The 17958-nt window shown below is 48.1% G+C and overlaps 1 protein-coding gene across 10 annotated transcripts in view; it reads right to left on the bottom strand.

Moving 5' to 3' along the window:
* Positions 1-7736: 7736 nt before the first annotated feature.
* Positions 7737-17958, bottom strand: part of ZRANB3 (zinc finger RANBP2-type containing 3) — a 157065-nt gene continuing 146843 nt past the window's right edge. For all 10 annotated transcript variants that reach the window (XM_084775786.1, XM_084775784.1, XM_084775788.1 and 7 more), the window contains 4 exons: positions 14818-14928; positions 13372-13762; positions 9261-9392; positions 7737-8406 (listed from right to left, as the gene is read on the bottom strand). In XM_084775786.1, coding sequence (XP_084631912.1) covers positions 8308-8406; positions 9261-9392; positions 13372-13762; positions 14818-14928 — 733 coding nt within the window. In that variant the 3' untranslated portion in view covers positions 7737-8307. The remainder of the gene's footprint in view (positions 8407-9260; positions 9393-13371; positions 13763-14817; positions 14929-17958) is intronic.

The raw sequence follows: 17958 nt of genomic DNA, 5'->3' as shown, positions 1-17958 counted from the left end.
CACCTGCCTCCCAAGTGCTGGGATTAAAGGCGTGCACCACCAAAACTGGCAGAGGACCCCGTTTTGATTCCCAGCACTCACAGTGGTGGCTTACAACAGTCTGTAACTGGCAGCCTCTTTTCAGCCTCCAAGCACAGACACACAGGCAAAACCACCCGCACACATGAGTAACGAACCCAACAAATAAAGCAGAGCATTGAGAGGAAGGCACCTATCAGCAGTGTCATGTCACCATCACATCTACAGGTGACATGAAGTTGCTTAGCAACATTGAAGGAGAAAATTCCTCCAGCCAATCTATTTGAGCCGAACTGAATCGAACTGCAAATCCGGAAATTTCCCTGCACCAGAGCAGTGAGGGAACTCCAACCAGCAACAGGTTCACAGCACTTAGAGAAACAGAGGTAAAGCCATCATGGCTCGCACCTGTAAATCCTCATGCAGGAGGCCGCAGCATGAGGGTGGATGAGTGGGAGGCCAGGTCTGAACTACATAGTGAGAACCTGTTTCAGAAGAAGCGAGAAACAAACAGCAAGGACAACCAGAAGCAGGGCCAAGACTCAGAACAAAACTAGTGAGGTGAGGACTTCAAGCTGAGCGCCCACATGTCCAGAGACTGGCGCTCTCCACAGCACCTCAGGTGACCTCACAGCTGACAGCTGAGAGTCAGTGTGCCACACGCTTCTGACACACTCCTCCAGGGAAGGGGCTGCATCTGTTCCCTCTCTTGTAGTCCCAGCTCTTACAAGAAGACAGTTTAGCATCCTCGGAACATGAGGAGACGATTGTACGTCTCAACTGACTTAAATGACGGCTCAATACTTCAGTGAGGTCGCGGTCCACATTTCACATAGCAGCTGCTCCTTAGGCAGATCTGATAGCCTGTCCCATTCATCAGGCAGGGAAAAAAGCTCCCTCTGGTAAGAACTACATTTCATTCTGTAGTGAGTTTAACTTAAAAATGACTCCTGTGCCAGCTACGATGGCGCACACCTTTAATCCCAGCACTTGGGAGGCAGAGGCAGGCAGATCACAGTGAGTTCAAGGTCAGCCCGGTCTACAAAGCGAGTCCAGGACAGCCAAGGCTACACAGAGAAACCCTGCCTCAAAAAACAAACAAACAAACAAACAAACAAACAAACCCAAACCAAACCAACCAACCAAAGGCTTCTGCACCAGATCAAGCATTAACAACTTTGAAAATGCAGGCTGCTGAAATGTTCCCCAAATTGTGAGACGTTCACCCACAAACTGTCCTTTATTCTCAATCATGTAACTTATGCATGTATCGCTGGCTCTGTCAGTCACCTGGCTTTGGGTGTATCTTAGTGGTAGAGATCGCGCTGAGCATGTCTGAGGCATTAGGTTGACCCCCTGCAGGGCATCCCAGGAATTCAGGAATTGTACTTACAGCCGAGAATGCAGCTGCATACCAAAATCATAAGCAGAATCTTCCTGCGATGTTTTCATCTGATAACCCGATTGTGCAGTTCGCAAATGGGAGCTTTGGAGATGTCAATATATCACAAGGCTCAAAGGTGGGCCCCGCCTGCTTTAGACTGAATACAGTCAGCACACACCAGAATCCAAGGTTCTGCCTTCTACATGTACCTCCAGTGGGACTAGGCTGTCAGTCCTATGAGCTCTCCTCAGAGGAGTCCCCAACACCTGCATGCCCAGCACAAAGGTCATTTCTATGCACTTTCCTCACTGCCCACCACGCTGCCCACTTCCGGGTGCTGACTCAAAAGACGCTCTCACTTTCTTCTAAAAGAGACATTGGTCCTAAAGCCTGCTGCCCACCAAGCATGCCCAGGAAGCTGCGCTGGACACTGCTGAGGCTCGTTACCAACCCGAGCCTCAGGCCTTCCCACCCGCAATTGGCCGCCTTTATTCTAGGTGCAGACTAGGACACCCACCCCACCCCCACCGCTGAAACTGCCGCACCAAGAAACACTCTCAAATGACACACCCCCAAACTTCCTATACAGCCAGTGACCGCTACAGGGATTCCAGGTCCCTGAGCTCAAGGGCTCCTCTGTTCTAACAGCTTTGCCCCCAACGTCCCTCACCACAATTTCATATTATTTCTGCCAAGGTTAACAGCAAATTAAGTGCAAGGTCGCATGCAGTTCTGTTCGTGGATGAGGAGCACCTTGAACTTCTGATCCCCCGGCCTCCGCTTCTGCTGATGAGGCTGTAGGTGTGTTCGCCTGCTTTATGCAGTGCTGAGGCTCAAACTCAGGGCTTCCCGCTTGCCTGACAAACAGCATTTTCAGCCTGCGGCTGGGATTGGTAGGGGGGAAAGTGGGTGGAATTCCGGACAGCCTGGCCAGGCAAGTCACTGAAAACCCCGCAAGGCCTGCTCGCAGCCGGCCTCTTCCCACCCGTCAGTGTTTTCTGTCACCTTAAGACAAACCAGGCCAAGTGGCACAGGAGGCTTGCGGCTTCCTGCCTACAGCTCACATTGGACTTTCTCCAGCAGCCTTGCTTTATCAACCGGGAGGTTTAGTATCATTATTATTATTATTTTTAATTCAACCCCCATCAGACAACCAAGGCCTCTCTACAGATAGCCCTGTTCCCACTGCTCCCTATTCGAATTCTGTGTGGCCCAGATTCCTACAGCTTTCATCCAGACCAAGATGGCTCCTCAAACTCAGTATAAAAAGCCAAATCCAAAGAGCACTTACCCAGGCCTCGCACACCGGGCACCAGGCCTGGCAGGGTCCACACCTATGCCCGGATGACCCTCGTTAACTTCAGCTCTGCTCCAGAACCTGCTGATGGCGTTGATACCTTGAAGAGGGAAAGTTCTAGACCAGCTAACCTGGGTAGCTGCAGCAACCCAAGAAACCGACCTGTGACCCCAGCAGCCCGAAGAGCAGATTCTGAGTCTTCACCCAGGGTGCTCAGGAAGCTCTGGAGGAAATTGACTTGATAGACCACAGCCGGGCCAGCCAGCTGGGTACGGCTCAGCCTGGGCCTCACGGCTTAATTAGCTACAGGGTCTTCTCCAGCCGCCCATGGCTCAGCTACTGGGAATAAATGGCTAATGTTTAGTCTCCGAGAGCCCAGCTAAAACCAGGGCTTGCTTCCCACCGGCACGAGCTAACGTAGAACTCAGTTGCATCATCAAGGGAAGATGTTCTCAGCCAGGAGTGTGTGGTCTGTATGAGAGGAAAGAGGATGTGAATGGAGAGCGTGTGTGTGTGTGTGTGTGTGTGTGTGTGTGTGTGTGTGTGTGTGTATGAGTGTGTGCACGCGTGTGTGCGCGCGCGCGCACGTGTGTGTGTGTGTTGAAGTTCTGCAATCCACCACTGACATGTGGATATAGGGAAGGCTAATAACAAAGACTGCAAAATATACTAGCCATGAACTCACAATTGTATGTATTTACCTACTTAGTTACCATATATGTAGAGAGAGACAGGGTCTCACTATGTAGTTTTGCATGGCCTGGAACTCACAGTCTAGACCAGGCTGGCCTCAAGCTCACTGAGATGCACCTGCCTCTGCCCCGAGTGCTGACATACACGGCATGCTCTACCATGTTTAGCCCACAATAATTGTTCTCCCTCCCTCCCCGCCCCCATGTGTGTTTGTGTGTGTGTTCACAGGTGCTCACATGCCATAGCTGCGAGTGCAGGTCAGAAGACAAGCTAGGGTCCTCTTCACTTCCACCATGTTTAAGCCAGGGTCTCTGCTGTTTACAGCCGGGTCTACCACGATGGCTGGCCTGCAAGCTTCTCCTGTCTTTACCTCTCTGTTGCCACAGGAGAGCAGGAGTTACAGATGTGCACTGATTCCTCAGGCTTGACATGGGGGGTCGGGGATCCGAACTCAGGTCCTCACAGTTGTATAGCAAGCTCTTTTACACGCTGAGCCCCAGCCTCACAATGCTATTGTTAAGGTGTTCCGGAGCTCTATTGCTGCTGGCTACTGGAAAGACACTGGCCAGTGACTCGAGAGCAAGGAGAGAGGCTCCTAAGGGAGAGAAGCAGGTGGCTAGAACCCAGAGTACCGACGGGAGACGGTGACATTTCTTGCTGCTAAATAAGAGCATGCCACAGCTGGGTGGCAGAGACCCTCTTCATCAGAGATCAGCTGGGAATCTAGAGGTGACTTGGGGCACTTTCCTGGTGGTTATATAATCAAACGGAATCTCACACACCCATGCGAGGCTTGCAAGTTTCCAGTTTAAGAGAATAAAAGGTGGGAAGTAGGAGGCTGGGAAGTACCACCACAGCAAGGGAGCTGTTATTCGCAGTCTATTTTTGATGGTTGATTTCCACCCCTTTCCACTTCACCCAGCACTGGCTTCCTTCGCATGTGATTTAAGCGCTTCACACCTTTATTTCTGAAGCACCCATAGTTTAGCTGTTTCATTCAAGTCCAGAAGAAGAGGTCTCATTTATTCAGGAGATGTGTGGGCAGACAGCCTCCCATTCACAGGAGGCAGTGTGGGCGGCTATTCATTTGTCACACCAAACTCCCTGAGAATGCACCTTAGCTGTCACTAACTTTGAGCAAAAGACTTTCTTTTTTTTTGAGGGGGGGGCGGTTGTTATTCAGGGTCTCACTGTGGAGACCAGGCTGGCCTTGAACTCACATAGATCCACCTGCTTCTGCCTCCTGAGCACTAGGTAAAAGTGTGTGACTTCCTCCGTGGCTGAAGGGAGAGGTTTTTATTAGTCATCACAGACTGGGATTAATGTCCCTCAGAGACTGTAGCAGGAAGGCGTGACCCCGGGCATGCATACATGGCTGGGGTGTCAGCCCGCCTTGCTCAGGAAGTTCACCCCACGTGGCTGTGCAGCCATGCCAGGTGAGGGCCACACGGTTGACACTGAGTGGCTTGACTCGCACAGCCCCTTTCTAGTCCCTGAGTCCAGACGTGTTCCTTTTTCATTTCCCGGAGTCTTTCAGAGCTGAGCCCATCGGTTGCATTGACTGTGTGGCCACAGCTGGCATCCTCCCTGGCACACGGGTGTGCTCTCCTGCCCCCACACTTTCTCGCCTTCTCTCTGGTCCCCACTTGTTCTTTTTAGATTTTTTGTTTTTGAGACAGAGAATCATGCACCACAGGCTGGCCTCAAGTTCACTATGACCTTGCACTCTCGATCCTTGGGCTCCAGCTCCCCAGTGCTGAGGTGAGTGGCACGTGCACCACACCTGGCCTTTGTGGTGCTAGGGATGGACCCAGGGCCTATTGCTTTCTGCAAGCTCTCCATCCACGGAGCTACACTCCCAACCCCTAACCACAAATCCTCTCTTCTCCCCCCTCTGTAGCACAGGGCAATGAACCCAGGGTCTGACATCCTGGGCAAAGGCTTTTCCTGTCCCCTTGGTTACACACAACTGCTTCTCCTTCAGACTGTCAGGACAGCCATGGGGTCAAATTCTGTCTTTATTTTCAGTCCCCTAACCTTCATGTCAGTGTAGTTGTAAATTGGGGGCAAACCAGGGAAGGACAAAGTAGCTGAGATGAGTCAGGAAGAGATGGAGATGAGCCAGCCAGCGACCTGAATGGCGGATATTTGTTCTGGACAAGAACCCAGCTCCATGGGCCACACCTTGAAATGCCGTGGCACATCCACCAGAGAAGACAGCGCAGACATAAATTTAAGCCAATAGAAGTCTTTATTAGCCAGCCGGCGACAACACTGGGTGTTGGGGATCCCAGGGTAGCATGGAGCCTTTCTCAGGGTAAGCTCTGAGGCATAAAAACCATATTCTGAGTTGACATACCTCAGTTAACAAGAACCGTTAGCCGGAAGCAGAGGTACAGAAGGCAAAAACCAAGGTTAGTACATTCACATTTTCCAATAACTATGTATGGACTTTGATGGATTAGGTTCTTTATTTTCATTTCAGCAGGTGGTGCTGTCCGTGTGCTGAGCTTTACAGCCCGAAGGGTACTTCCATCATGGAGTCAGTTGTGCTAAGGTCTGGGGCCCCGTAACAAAACCATCATGCAGAACTACACCTGCGAACTCTCCTGAGGATTCCTGCTGCAGTGTGAGTAAAGAGCAAGCTCTGTTGACTTTAACCTACTTAAACTCCACTGCTGCAGGGGAGAGGCGGTGAGCTGGGCCTGGGCCTCGTGACTCTGAACTGTGATGATTCCTAGGTTCCTGAAAATGAGGCAAAAGCTGCAAAGAGCCAGGTGTGCAAAGCAGAACAGCATCCAAACACCAGGTCTCATTTATAAGACAGACAGCGCCACTTGCTCTCTTCGTGAGTCCCTACAGACCTAACAGCTCTGCAAGGCAAGCTCAGCCTTCTAAAAATAAGGCAGAAACTACTACCTGCTAATTAAAATGGTAAAAATGCGTAAACTAAGCACTTGGCATGGGTTTACGCCTCCCAGTGGTATTTACAAACAGGAGCCTTTACCGGTCGGTGTAAGTCCTCCTTAGAACCGGAAGTGATGTTCTTTTGACTCTTCACCCTTCCTGATGGTGCACATGGCAGCAGTGGCTTCCCTGTCGTTTCATTATCACCAGTTTCTTGTTCTTTTTAACAGGTTACTTAAAAATTAATTTTTTAAAATTTATTTTATTCTTATGTGTATGGGAGTCTTGCCAACCTGTGTGGCTAGGCACTGTGTGTGTGCTGGTGTCCAAGGCGAGAAGAGGGAACTGGGGCCCCTGGAACTGGAGTCACAGATGGATGCGAGCTGTCATGTGGGTGCTGGGAATCCAACCCCGGCGCTCTGAAGAGCAGCTCATGCGTGCTCTTCCCACTGAGCCACCTTTCCAGTCCAACATTATCACTAACTTCTTTAATGTTACCGTTGTATTTAAAGTACGTTTAACCTTCTGATTATGTTTTTAAATAGTGAATTTTATCACCATTTGTCTTGAGAGAGAGAGAGAGAGAGAGAGAGAGAGAGAGAGAGAGAGAGTGTGTGTATAGAGGCCAGATGTCAACATCTGGTGTCTTCCTCGATTGTGCTCTACCTTATATTTGATATGATCTCTCACTAACTCTGAAGCTCACCTCGTCCCTGGATTGTTGGAAAGGGACCCTAGGGGACCTTCTGTTTCTGCCTTCTCGGTGCTGGGGTTGCAGGTGGGCAACACACCCAGGCTTTTACACAGATTCTTCGGTGCAGACTCAGGCTTTCATGCTATGTGGCCAGTATCTCATCAACTGAGCCATTTTCCAACTCCACCATCACTTGTTATGGAGACAGGGCCTTACCACATGGCTCTGTCTAATTTAGAACTCGCTCTGTAGACCAGGCTGGCCTCAAACTCACAAAGATCCACCTGAGTGCTGGGATTAAAGGTGTGCACCAATATGAGTCGTTTGTCATCATTCCTTTTTAAAAGAGGTGCCATAAACACATAAATACTAAAATAGGAGTTGAGATGGAGAGATGGCCCAGTGGTTAGGAGTGCCTGCTGCTCTTCCAGAAGACCTGAGTTCAGTTTCTAGCATCCTGGCTGACACTGCTGCCTATAACACCAGGTCTGGGATACAGGGCATCTGGCCTCTGCAGGCAACTGCACTCAGGGGCACATACCCCTCACAGGGGAGCAGATACACGTAATTTTAAACATCTTTAAAAATACAAGGTTTATTAAAACAAATCAAAATAAAATATTACCAGGATTTTAAAACCAGAAAATGAGGACAAGGAGACAAAAGCTGTTTTGACAGTTATATACATTAAAAAGAAAATGCAAAAAGCAAACAAGCAAGCAAACAGAAAACAGAGCAAGGGGCTTGTGTGGCATTATACTTTATGTTCTATCATTTGTTCTCATGATTACAAATTCTACATAGATACCATGCATGGTTACAAAAGTATCTTTTCAGTAAAGATGACTGGCCCAGAAATAAAACAAGGAGGCAACACTCCAGAACATGCACCCAAGCTTAGGTCTGGGGGCTCGTGTACAAGAAGCAGGCTGGCCACACTCTTCCCAGAATTTCTTAATAATGGAGGCTCATCTCCAAAATTTCCCGATTGTTCTGGAATGTTCCATTTAAACCACAGAGTTCAGAACCAATGCTAATCAAGAAGCAACTGTCAGGTGAATGGGATATATTTATCACATATTACCTATGCACAAGGCAGTGAACAAAATCTTGCGGAAACGTAATTGACAATCCACACCCCACGCGCTTCCTAACACACCCGTTCCTGTGAAGCACTTCACCCTAGGAGGACTTGGCACAAGAATTAAACTCCAGCTCTTGATCTATGTTTACCAACTTTTCTCTCTTAAAATACTAGGCAAGCAGGAAGCTGCACCGTGCCAGACCTCCCACCTGCAAGCCGTCCGCTCTGCTTCACTTCTTCACCAGAAACCGAGTGATGTCTGACCCGTGCTTCGCGGCCAGAGATTGTCGTCTTGCCTGACCTCTTTCCTTGGCTTGTTGGGCGGTTCTCTAGGAGTTAACAAACGCAGGGGTCAGGTTAGGGAGGCGGCTCTGTGCCATAGTGAGGGGAGTGGGGGAACGCACACTAGCCACGCACACAGTGCCTAGCCACAGGATGCGCTCCGGGCCACCGCCAGGGTCCTGGGAGCCTAGGCTTCCTGGTCTCAGCTGGAAGAAAACATTCTCGTGGAGACAATCTCAGCACTCGAAGACCATGAGCCCTGCATTGGGGACTAGGAGAAGGCACGGATCTTCTCATCTAAGCGGATGCTTACACACATCTTAAAATTCCAGCGTTCAGTGGGGAAAAGTTTGTCCACTTCTTATTTTCTGGACCCAGGTCAGAAAATTCATTCCCAGCTCAATGCATAAGAGACTGTACAAAATCAAATGGGATAGAGCTGGATTCTTCTGTTAAGTCAAAATAAAGATTTTCACAGGAGTCCAAAAAGCAAACAAGCACAGAAAAGATGGCATTCTCATTGCTGGTGCCTTCTATCCTGGAACTTACTGTGTAGACCAAACTGGCCTTGACCTCAGCTCCGCCCACCTCTCCTGTGCTGCGCTACCCTTGATTCTCCAGTTCCCAAGAGCACCAACGCACATAATCTGCGCGGTGCTGGGGTGGAACCCAGAGCCTCTGCTGTTAAGCAATGGTTCTACCCACAGCGCCGCATCCTCAGCCCAGAGCATGGGTGAAGAGAGTGGCACCCGGCCTTGCATCCAGGAATGGACGGGACAAGAGCAGCGGCAGGCCATTCTGTCCCCGGATGGGCTGCATGCCCCTCCACAGTCTCACCCACCCGTGTGCACAGTTTCCCCAGGGCTGCTCGGACCTACGCGCATGCCGGAGTGTCACTGACCTCTCTGTGGCACACTGTGCAAAGAGTCTGCAGATTGTCCAGGGAGCACTGTCCCCCTCCCTCATACACTGGCTTGATGTGATCCACCTGCCAGAAGTGGCCTTCTCCTGGGCTTCTTAGCATTTCATTTAGCTGTGGGAAGAACATACAGTCAGCAACTTTGCCGATTTGCTGCAGGAACCGTGGGCTGCGTGCTGTGCAGTCAGTCTCTTTAGAGAGCAAAATCTCAGGGAGAAACACAGTAGGATGGCTTGTCATAGCTTTTGTTGTAAGTTAAAAAAAAAAAAAAAAGACAAACCCTCTAAGTTAGCAAATTGAAAGCAATAAAGTATGTATCTGAAAGAGTCTTTTCCCCGCCATGTTACCTAATACATTCCAAAAGCCTTATAAACCAAGTATAAGATCCCAAGGCTCCTGACAGGTTTGGGGGGGAAACTGGTTGGTTTTTTTTGACACTTTAAGTTGCTTTACATATTTATGAACCCAAAAGTGAGAAAATAAGAACATACTGGAAATTAAAAGCTTCCCAATTCATTGTTGACCTAATTGAATTTGTTGTATTTCATTGGCAGGGTAACACGACCATTCACAATGTCTTTTACTTTCCAGAATAAGACCTCCTGTGTCTCAGGTCTGATCAAACCCACCAGGCAGCCAAAGACGACCTTGAGCTTCTGCTCCTCCCACGTGTGGGGTTACGTCACACCGGGGTTACGCAGTGCTGGGGATGGAACCCAGGCTTCCGTGTGTGCCAGGCAGGCTCTCTCCCAACTGAACTGCGCCTGAGGCTGGCCAGACTTCATTATTTACCAGACAATTTCCCAGGTGCCATGGACTGGCATGGCATGAAATTTCTACAACAAACGCCTGTATTTTGATATCTGAAGCAAACAAAGATAGCTACTTAAACCAGCTAGTGTCTAGGCCTGTGCACACACGCTGACCAGTGATGCCCTACGCTTCAATGAGATCAATCTCAACACTTTACCCATGCACTAGGTTACTGCAGCTGTTTAAACATCAGTATGACAGTTGTTTTTATTTTATTTTTTTAGTCTTGGATAAGAAAGAAATTAGAGTTAATTTCATAAATGAAACAAACCATGATTATTTCAAGCCTACATCAGAAAGAAATACAGAGAGAGGCATCATATTCCTGACCTCAAAGGGACAGGACAGTATAGTGCTGGCACAGAAACAGACACAAAGGCTGGGTGTGGTGGCGCATGCCTTTGACCTCAGCAACTGGGAGGCAGAGACAGGTGGAGCTCTGTGAGTTTGAGGCCAGCCTTGTCTACAGAGTGAGTCTAGGACAGCCAAGGCTACACAGAGAAAGCCTTCTCAAAAACCCAATATACAGACAGACAGACACATAGACCAATGGAACACAACAGAGGACCACGAAACAGACCCATACAGCTGTGATCCCCTAAGTTTTGATAAAAGTGTCCAACATATACCCTGGAAAAAAAGACAAACTATTCAGTAAATGGTGCTGGCCAAACTGGACATTTGTCAAGCACTGTTAGGGAAGCACACAGGACTCTGGGAAGGACCAGTGACCAACAGTGCGACTCTGAGCAGTTCCGAGGCAGCAGGCTGGTGCAGGGAACGTGCTCCCGCTGGTCACTGTCACTGCCTGCTTGTCTCCCTTCTGTGCTGCACTTCAGGCCTTCTGTCGGAAGATACAGAGTTTCAGAAGTAACTACAAATGTCATTCTAAATGCCATTTTCTTAGAAAAGAATTCCATTTGGGTATGCCTTTTTCAACCATTTCTTTCTCTGTGAGCAGCTTCAACTGACAGACTCAATGATCTGGAAGGAGTGTCTTTATTCTTCCTCGTAAATGTGTAGCCCCCACCCCCACCCCACCCCACCCTCACTCCCACATCCCGTGGGAGCAGCAGCTCTCAACACGTTGAATTTGCCTCCTGACAGACCCCTGTTCACTCGGTCTGAGCCTAGTGCTGAGGTGTCTCCCCTCAGCACGTCTGGGAGCCGGGTCTAACCCGTGACTGCGACAGTCCTAGACAGGTCACTTTCCAGATGACCTTGGGTCATTTCACAGCAAAACTTCAGGAAGCTTGCAATGCCCAGGCAGCAGATAGCAGATAGCAGGGAAGTTCGCTGACATTCCTCTCAAGGGTACAGTATATTCCTCATCAACTAGGCCAAGGGATATCTCAGGAATATTATTAGAGAAATAGTATACTTCTCTATATGCAAGAGATTTATCTTTTAGAAATAATTATTATCTATGTCAATGATATTGTAGAGGGCAAACTAAATTAAAATATATAATTCATTTAAAAAATTATATATATATATTCAGAGTCTCACTATGTAGCTCTGGCTGTCCTGTAACTCACTGTGTAGACCAGGATAGCAGAAACCTGCCTGCCTCTGCCTTCTGAGTGCTAGGACTAAAGGTGTACACCACCACATCAGGCTAAAATATATAATTTGTTTAGCTGACAGGAATTCATCTAATATTTTAGTGGGCAGGGATTGTTTAGGTGACCATTTTCTGGTTGAGCACCCCACAAAATTAAACATTTTCTTTTAGTTGGAAACATAGATTAGTTTTTCTAAGAAGACCATCCATTTATCTAAGCTTTGGGAAGCTAAGTGAATACTCACGAGCATGCTAGGAATAATAACTGGCTATAAACTATTTTATTAAAATTGTATTTTACAAGATGGGGAGATGGCTCAGAGGTTAAAAGCACTGGCTATTCTTCCAGAGGCTCTGTGTTCAATTCCCAGCACCCACATGGTGGCTCAAACCATCATCTATAATGAGATTTGGTGCCCTATTCTGGTGGGCAGGCATACATGCAGTCAGAATACTATATAAATAATGAATAAATCTTTTTAAAAATTGTGTTTTACAATGGAATGGCCACATAGCCTTTTTATTGCAAGCTGCATTTTGGGGTTACTCCCTGTGGTGGTTTGAATAGGTATGCCCCACCCCGTGCCCAGACTCATGTGTTTGAATGCTTGGCCCATAACTAGAGTTACTATTAGGAGACAGGGCCTTGTTGGAACAGGCGTGGCCTTGCTGGAGGAACTGTGTCACTGTGGGGTGGGCTCTCAGGTCATATATATACTCAAGCTACACCCAGTGTGGGACATGGTTGCTTCTGCTTTTGAGAGAAGGAACTCTCAGCTCCTTCTCCAGCACCATGTCTGTCTGCATGTTGTCACACTTCCCACCACGATGATAATGGGCTGAACCTCTGAACTGTGAGCCAGCCCAATGAAATGTTGTCCTTTAGAAGCGTTGCTGTGGACATGATGCCTCTTCACAGCAATAGAAGCCCTAACTAAGGTGCCCCCTTACACCCCGTCCTAAGACACTAACACACTGGAAGTGGATCTAAGAGCTGTTAGCAGCCATGTAGCATTACTTAATCTCTTTTTACCACAGACTCAGAATCCAAGCACAGCTCTGGATCGTACAGCCTGCCCAGGAAGCTCTCAGGCCAGGAAAACAAGCCAGGGAACATCACATGGATACAGTGGAGCACACAGGATGACGGAACACCACAGTGATGTTAAGGGGGAGGAGGCGCTAGAGGCTGACGGAGCACGGAAGGCACTGCAGCCGAAGCGACACACAAAGTGACCGAGACAACCGTGGAAAGCAAGCATGCACTTCTGCAACCGAGGAATTATAATTCTGTTGGCTGTAGTTGTTTGTGCTGGGACTGTGTTTTTATAAAGGATGAGCTGAGAGAAGGGACAGAGGGAGGGAGAGGGACGGGTGAGAATGAGAGAGGTAAGAGAGACAAAAGGGAGGAAGGGAGAAAGAGGGAAAGGAAGGAGGGAAGATGGGGGAGAGAAGGAGACAGGGAAGAAAAAAGGAGAGAAGGAGAGAAGTGGAAGGCGGGGATGGATGGATGGAGGCAGGCAGTGTTTCCTCATCACTGAATGAGAGACAGACGGAAGGCAGCAGCAGCACAGTGACTGCTGACCTGGGCGGCGGCATGTGGCTTCCTCATTTTCTTTCCCTTTGTGCATATTTGGACAAGGTTAGAACCTGACAGAGTTAGTCAGCATCCGCGATGACTGCACCACTGCCCCCTGACATGCGATGATAACCTACCTGCTCCAATGGCAGCTTTGCAATCCAGGTAGCGTCTAGAAGATTCTTCCTCTGACTTTTAGGGGCATCTCTCACTCGCAGGAAGAGTTCCTGTGCGTTCACACTGCACAGCTGACACACACCGTGCTCCACTGCAAACACCTGGGCTCTCAGGTAACTGTTGTTGGATCGGATCCAGAATTCTTCCTGACACTTAAGGGAGCAGAACCGTGAGTCCCAGGCGCTGGCTTTGGACCCTTGCTCTGGCTGGCAGGTGGGTTGCTGGCAGCGGAGGCAGAGCGGCCTTCCTTCCTTATCCACAGCTTGAACGTAGCCTTTGGATGGCGACGGCTCAACAGCAAGATCAGCTGGGCCGGCATTCGGAGACAGGACACAGGTTCTGTCAAGCTCTCTACAGTTGAACAAAGCATGTATAGGTAAGTAATGACGCTGGGCCACTGCTCTGTAGCGATGCCTGAGATCTGGTGTTCAGTGGGGGTGGGGGGGTGGGGGGGTGAATACCTGTGCTCAGGACCCCATAGTCCAGGCAACTTGAGAAGAGCCATGCCACAAACATGCATTTGACATGAGCATCCTCTTTTAGGCCCTGAAGTGCTTCCCTACTAACCACTTCCAGACATCAGAGGCTGCTGGACCACGAGATGTCCTTGAAGTGCTCCACAGAAGCCTGCTGGCCGCTCTGCTCCTCACCCAGCTGCACCACACACCTCCCCAGCCTCAGGGCACTATGGGCTCTTCCTGTTTTTGGTTTTTTTGAGATAGCGTTCCTCTCTGCGTAGCCTTGGCTGTCATGGACTCACTTTGTAGACCAGGCTGGCCTCGAACTCCTAGCAATCTACCTGTTTTGGTTTTTTCTGCCTTACAGGGAGAAGGGACTATCACAGCCAGAGCTACAGAACAGGTAAATGCCAAGTTGACCAGATAAAAATTAGAAATGAAGGGCAACAGGACGCATGCTCATTTGATTAGGATCCAGCCGCATTGAGTCCATATGGCTGAGACAGGGCCAGGCTGGCAGACAGAGCTCAGGCCAAGCTCAGGTCTCTTGCATCTTTGCCCAGGCTTGGGGCAGGTCACACAGGATACTGGGTTTGGGTGTCTCTCATCTCTAATGCCTAAGATGATGAGGTCCTGGGCCTAAGAGTGTTGTTAGAAGGCTCGGAAAGCTATTAGATCATGATACTGTTTTGTTACCTCTAAAGTGGCCACACCATGGGGGTTGTTATCACAGAAATTGGTTTGAAGCAGTTTTTTTCCTTTTTTTTTTTTTTTGAGACAGGGTTTCTCTGTGTAGCCTTGACTGTCCCGCACTCTCTTTGTAGACCAGGCTGGCCTTGAACTCACATAAATCCACCTGTCCCTACCTCTCCAAGTGGTAGGATTACAGGTGTGTGCCACTGCACCTAGCTCTGAAGCAGTATTCGTTACCATGTGTAAGTATCTTACTTTGTAGAAGGATCCTGTGGCCTGGTCTCCTTGGTGATCAAACGGATGTGGCCCCCAGCACTCTTCGCCTTGTTCATGGAGGCCGTGGCAACGTCTTCTTTAGTGATGTATCTACAACAATTAGATGTTAAATATATTTTTCTCATAGGAATTTTGGGGGAGTAGACATTGCTCAGTGTAGTCATTGGTAAGGTTGTCTGTGCTCCAGTAAATAACTCACTTGCTCCTGGAAGCAACTCTATGTAAGTTCATTAGGTCACACCCATAAAGTCAGGGGGTGGGGGAGACAACAAGAGAGGGTGGAGTATGATCAAAATGAATATATGTATTGAAAATGTCAATGAAATCCATTATTATGTACAATTAATAGAGTAATAAAACACACATAAAGAGCTTCTGGTTCTTTTGTCTTGAGTCCCACTTTGTGGTTCTGGCTGGCCTGGAACTCCCTATAGACCAATCTGACCTTGAGCTCACAGGGATCTGCTTGCACCTGCTTCCCAAGTGCTAGTGTTAAAATGTGCACCACCACCAGGCTCAGTGGCATACGCCTATAATCTCAGCACTAGCGGAGGCAGAGGCAGGAGGATCTTTATGAGTTCGAGACCAGCCTGGTCTACAAAGCAATATCTAATGTGAGTGCTAGATCGTCTGTAAGTTGCAAATACTCTTACCTACCGAGCCAGCTTTATAGCCCCTTAAGTATTTTTAAAAATAATCTCCCTCTCCTCCCTCCTTCCCCCCTCTGTTGCAAGTCAGAGGGTTTTATTTATTTTGGTTTTTCAGGACAGGGTTTCTCTGTATAGCCTTGGCTGCCCTGGACTCGCTTTGTAGACCAGGCTGGCCTGGAACTCACAAAGCTATTCCTGCCTCTGCCTCCCGAGTGCTGGGATTACAGGCGTGTGCCACCGTGCCCAGGGGTAGTGTGCTTGGTTTCTTGCTGCTATTTGTTATGAGAGAAACATATCTTTCCTCCAAATCAGTTCACTTCTCCAAGAAACTCATGACTCATTCACTATTTTAAACTGTCAAGTAGACACTGCCTAGAATTATCTGAGAGGCAAGCCTAGTTGAGGAACTGCCTAGATCCGCTTAGCTGTGGGCCTGTCTGTGGGGGACTGTTTTGAAAGCTCATTGGTGTAGCAGGTCCCAGCCCACTGTGGGCAGCACCATCCCCTGGCCAGATAGATGGTCCTATTTTTATCTGAAAGCTGGCTGACCATGAGCATGAGTGAGCCAGACAGCTAACTAGGTTCCTGCCTCTTAGTTCCTTCCTTGAGTTCCCAACCCAATTTGCCTCCTTAATGGAGCATGACCTGCTGGGGATATATGTAGATTATGAGGATTAGAGCAGTTTATTTTATTTATCTGTTAGGTTAATAGCAGTTTAGATTTTGCCCTGCTTAGTGCTTGCCGCTTTGAATTACTTTCCAGTTTCTTTGTGTCAGTTAATGGCTTCCTAGGCTGAACAGATACATTTCATTATAACAAATATTGTGGAGGAATGTCTTGAGTGGATGTAACAACTGTCAATAAATTGCTGTTTAGCCAATCAGCTGGGCAGAAGGACAGGAAGTGGAAGGTGGGACTTCCTGGAGAGGGGGAGGAGTCCACAGTTGACAGAGTGGACAGTTGAGAGTTGGTGGGGAGTTAGAAGAAAAAAGTGGCCCTATAAGGACCAGACTGGCAAGTGCTTGGGATATACGTAGGCTGTAAGGATTAGAGTAGTTTATTTTAGTTATTTGTTAGATTAATAACAGTTTAGATTCTGCCCCGTGTAGTGTTTGCAGCTTTGAATTACGTTTCAGTCTCTTTGTGTCCAGCTTCATAGGCCGAACAGATACATTTTACTGTAACAATGACTTGGAAGTATTTTTTGTTTTTTGTTTTGTTTTTTCTTTTTTTGAGACAGAGTCTCTCTGTATTAGCCTTGGCTGTCCTGGAGTTACTTTGTAGACCAGGCTGGCCTCGAACTCAAAGCGAACCACCTGTCCCTGCCTCCTGAGTGCTAGGATTAAAGGCGTGCGTCACCACACCCAGCAGTGACCTGGAAGTGTAAGCCAAACAAACCCTTTCCTCCAAGTTACTACTGGCTGGAGTGTTTTAATCATAGCAAGAAAACTGAAACACTCAATTTTAAAAAATTCCAGGGAGGAAGAGAGTGGATGTGTGGCCCTCCTCTTCTGAACTTCTCTTTGAGATCCCAGCAAATCACCCCAGTCAGCTACAACACTGCACAGGGTTTGTGTAAAGCGACTTATTTAGCTGAGTTCAAGTGGATCTCCCATGAGCTCAAGGTTGCTGCCAAAAGCAGCAGCCTTTGCTCTCCACAATCTCCTGCAGGGACAAAGCCCTTTTGAGGTGGGAATCAGACCCTCTCACACACACTATCAGTAACGCCTGGCTTAGGCGCTGGAGGTAAAAAGGAAATCAATTCAGTCAAAGGTGATGGGGAATTTAATAGGTGAAATGCAATTACCAAATTAATTTCTTCTAACTAGTTTCTTTTCTTTTTCTTTTTTAAAAATATTTTTAAAGATTTATTTATTTATTATGTATACAGCTGCTCTGCCTGCATGAGAGAAGAGGGCACCAGATCACATTATAGATGGTTGTGAGCCACCATGTGGTTGCTGGGAATTGAACTCAGGACATCCTGAAGAGCAGTCAGTGCTCTTAATCTCTGAGCCATCTCTCAAGCTCCATCTTCCTCTTTCTTTTCTTTCTTTCTTTCTTTTTTTTTCTTTCTTTCTTTTTGAGACAGGGTTTCTCTGTGTAGCCTTGACTGTCCTGGACTGGCTTTGTAGATCAGGCTGGCCTCAAACTCACAGAGATCCGCTTGTCTCTGCCACCCAAGTGCTGGGATTACAGGAGTGTACTACCATGCTGGCTATGACCCAGTTTCTATGCTAGTTTACCATATTGTAGATATTTTAAATTCTACATGAATTTAAATATGATTTTCCTCATGCCCAGCTTTTTAAATCATTTGCATGTTTGTTTGTTTTAACAAGGGTGCTGCGGGTTTCTAAGAGGCTCTAGGAAGCACCAGGTGGGATGGCAAGGGAGAAGGAGAAGGCTATCAATGCCGCCTCAGGCAGTGCTCTGCTGCTCAGCCCGGTCTTCCACCCTTGCTCTATA

The sequence above is a fragment of the Acomys minous genome, assembly GCF_964271855.1.
Source record: "Acomys minous genome assembly, chromosome: 1".
NCBI classification, from domain to species: domain Eukaryota; kingdom Metazoa; phylum Chordata; class Mammalia; order Rodentia; family Muridae; genus Acomys; species Acomys minous.
This window is presented reverse-complemented; position numbering and strand designations above follow the sequence as displayed.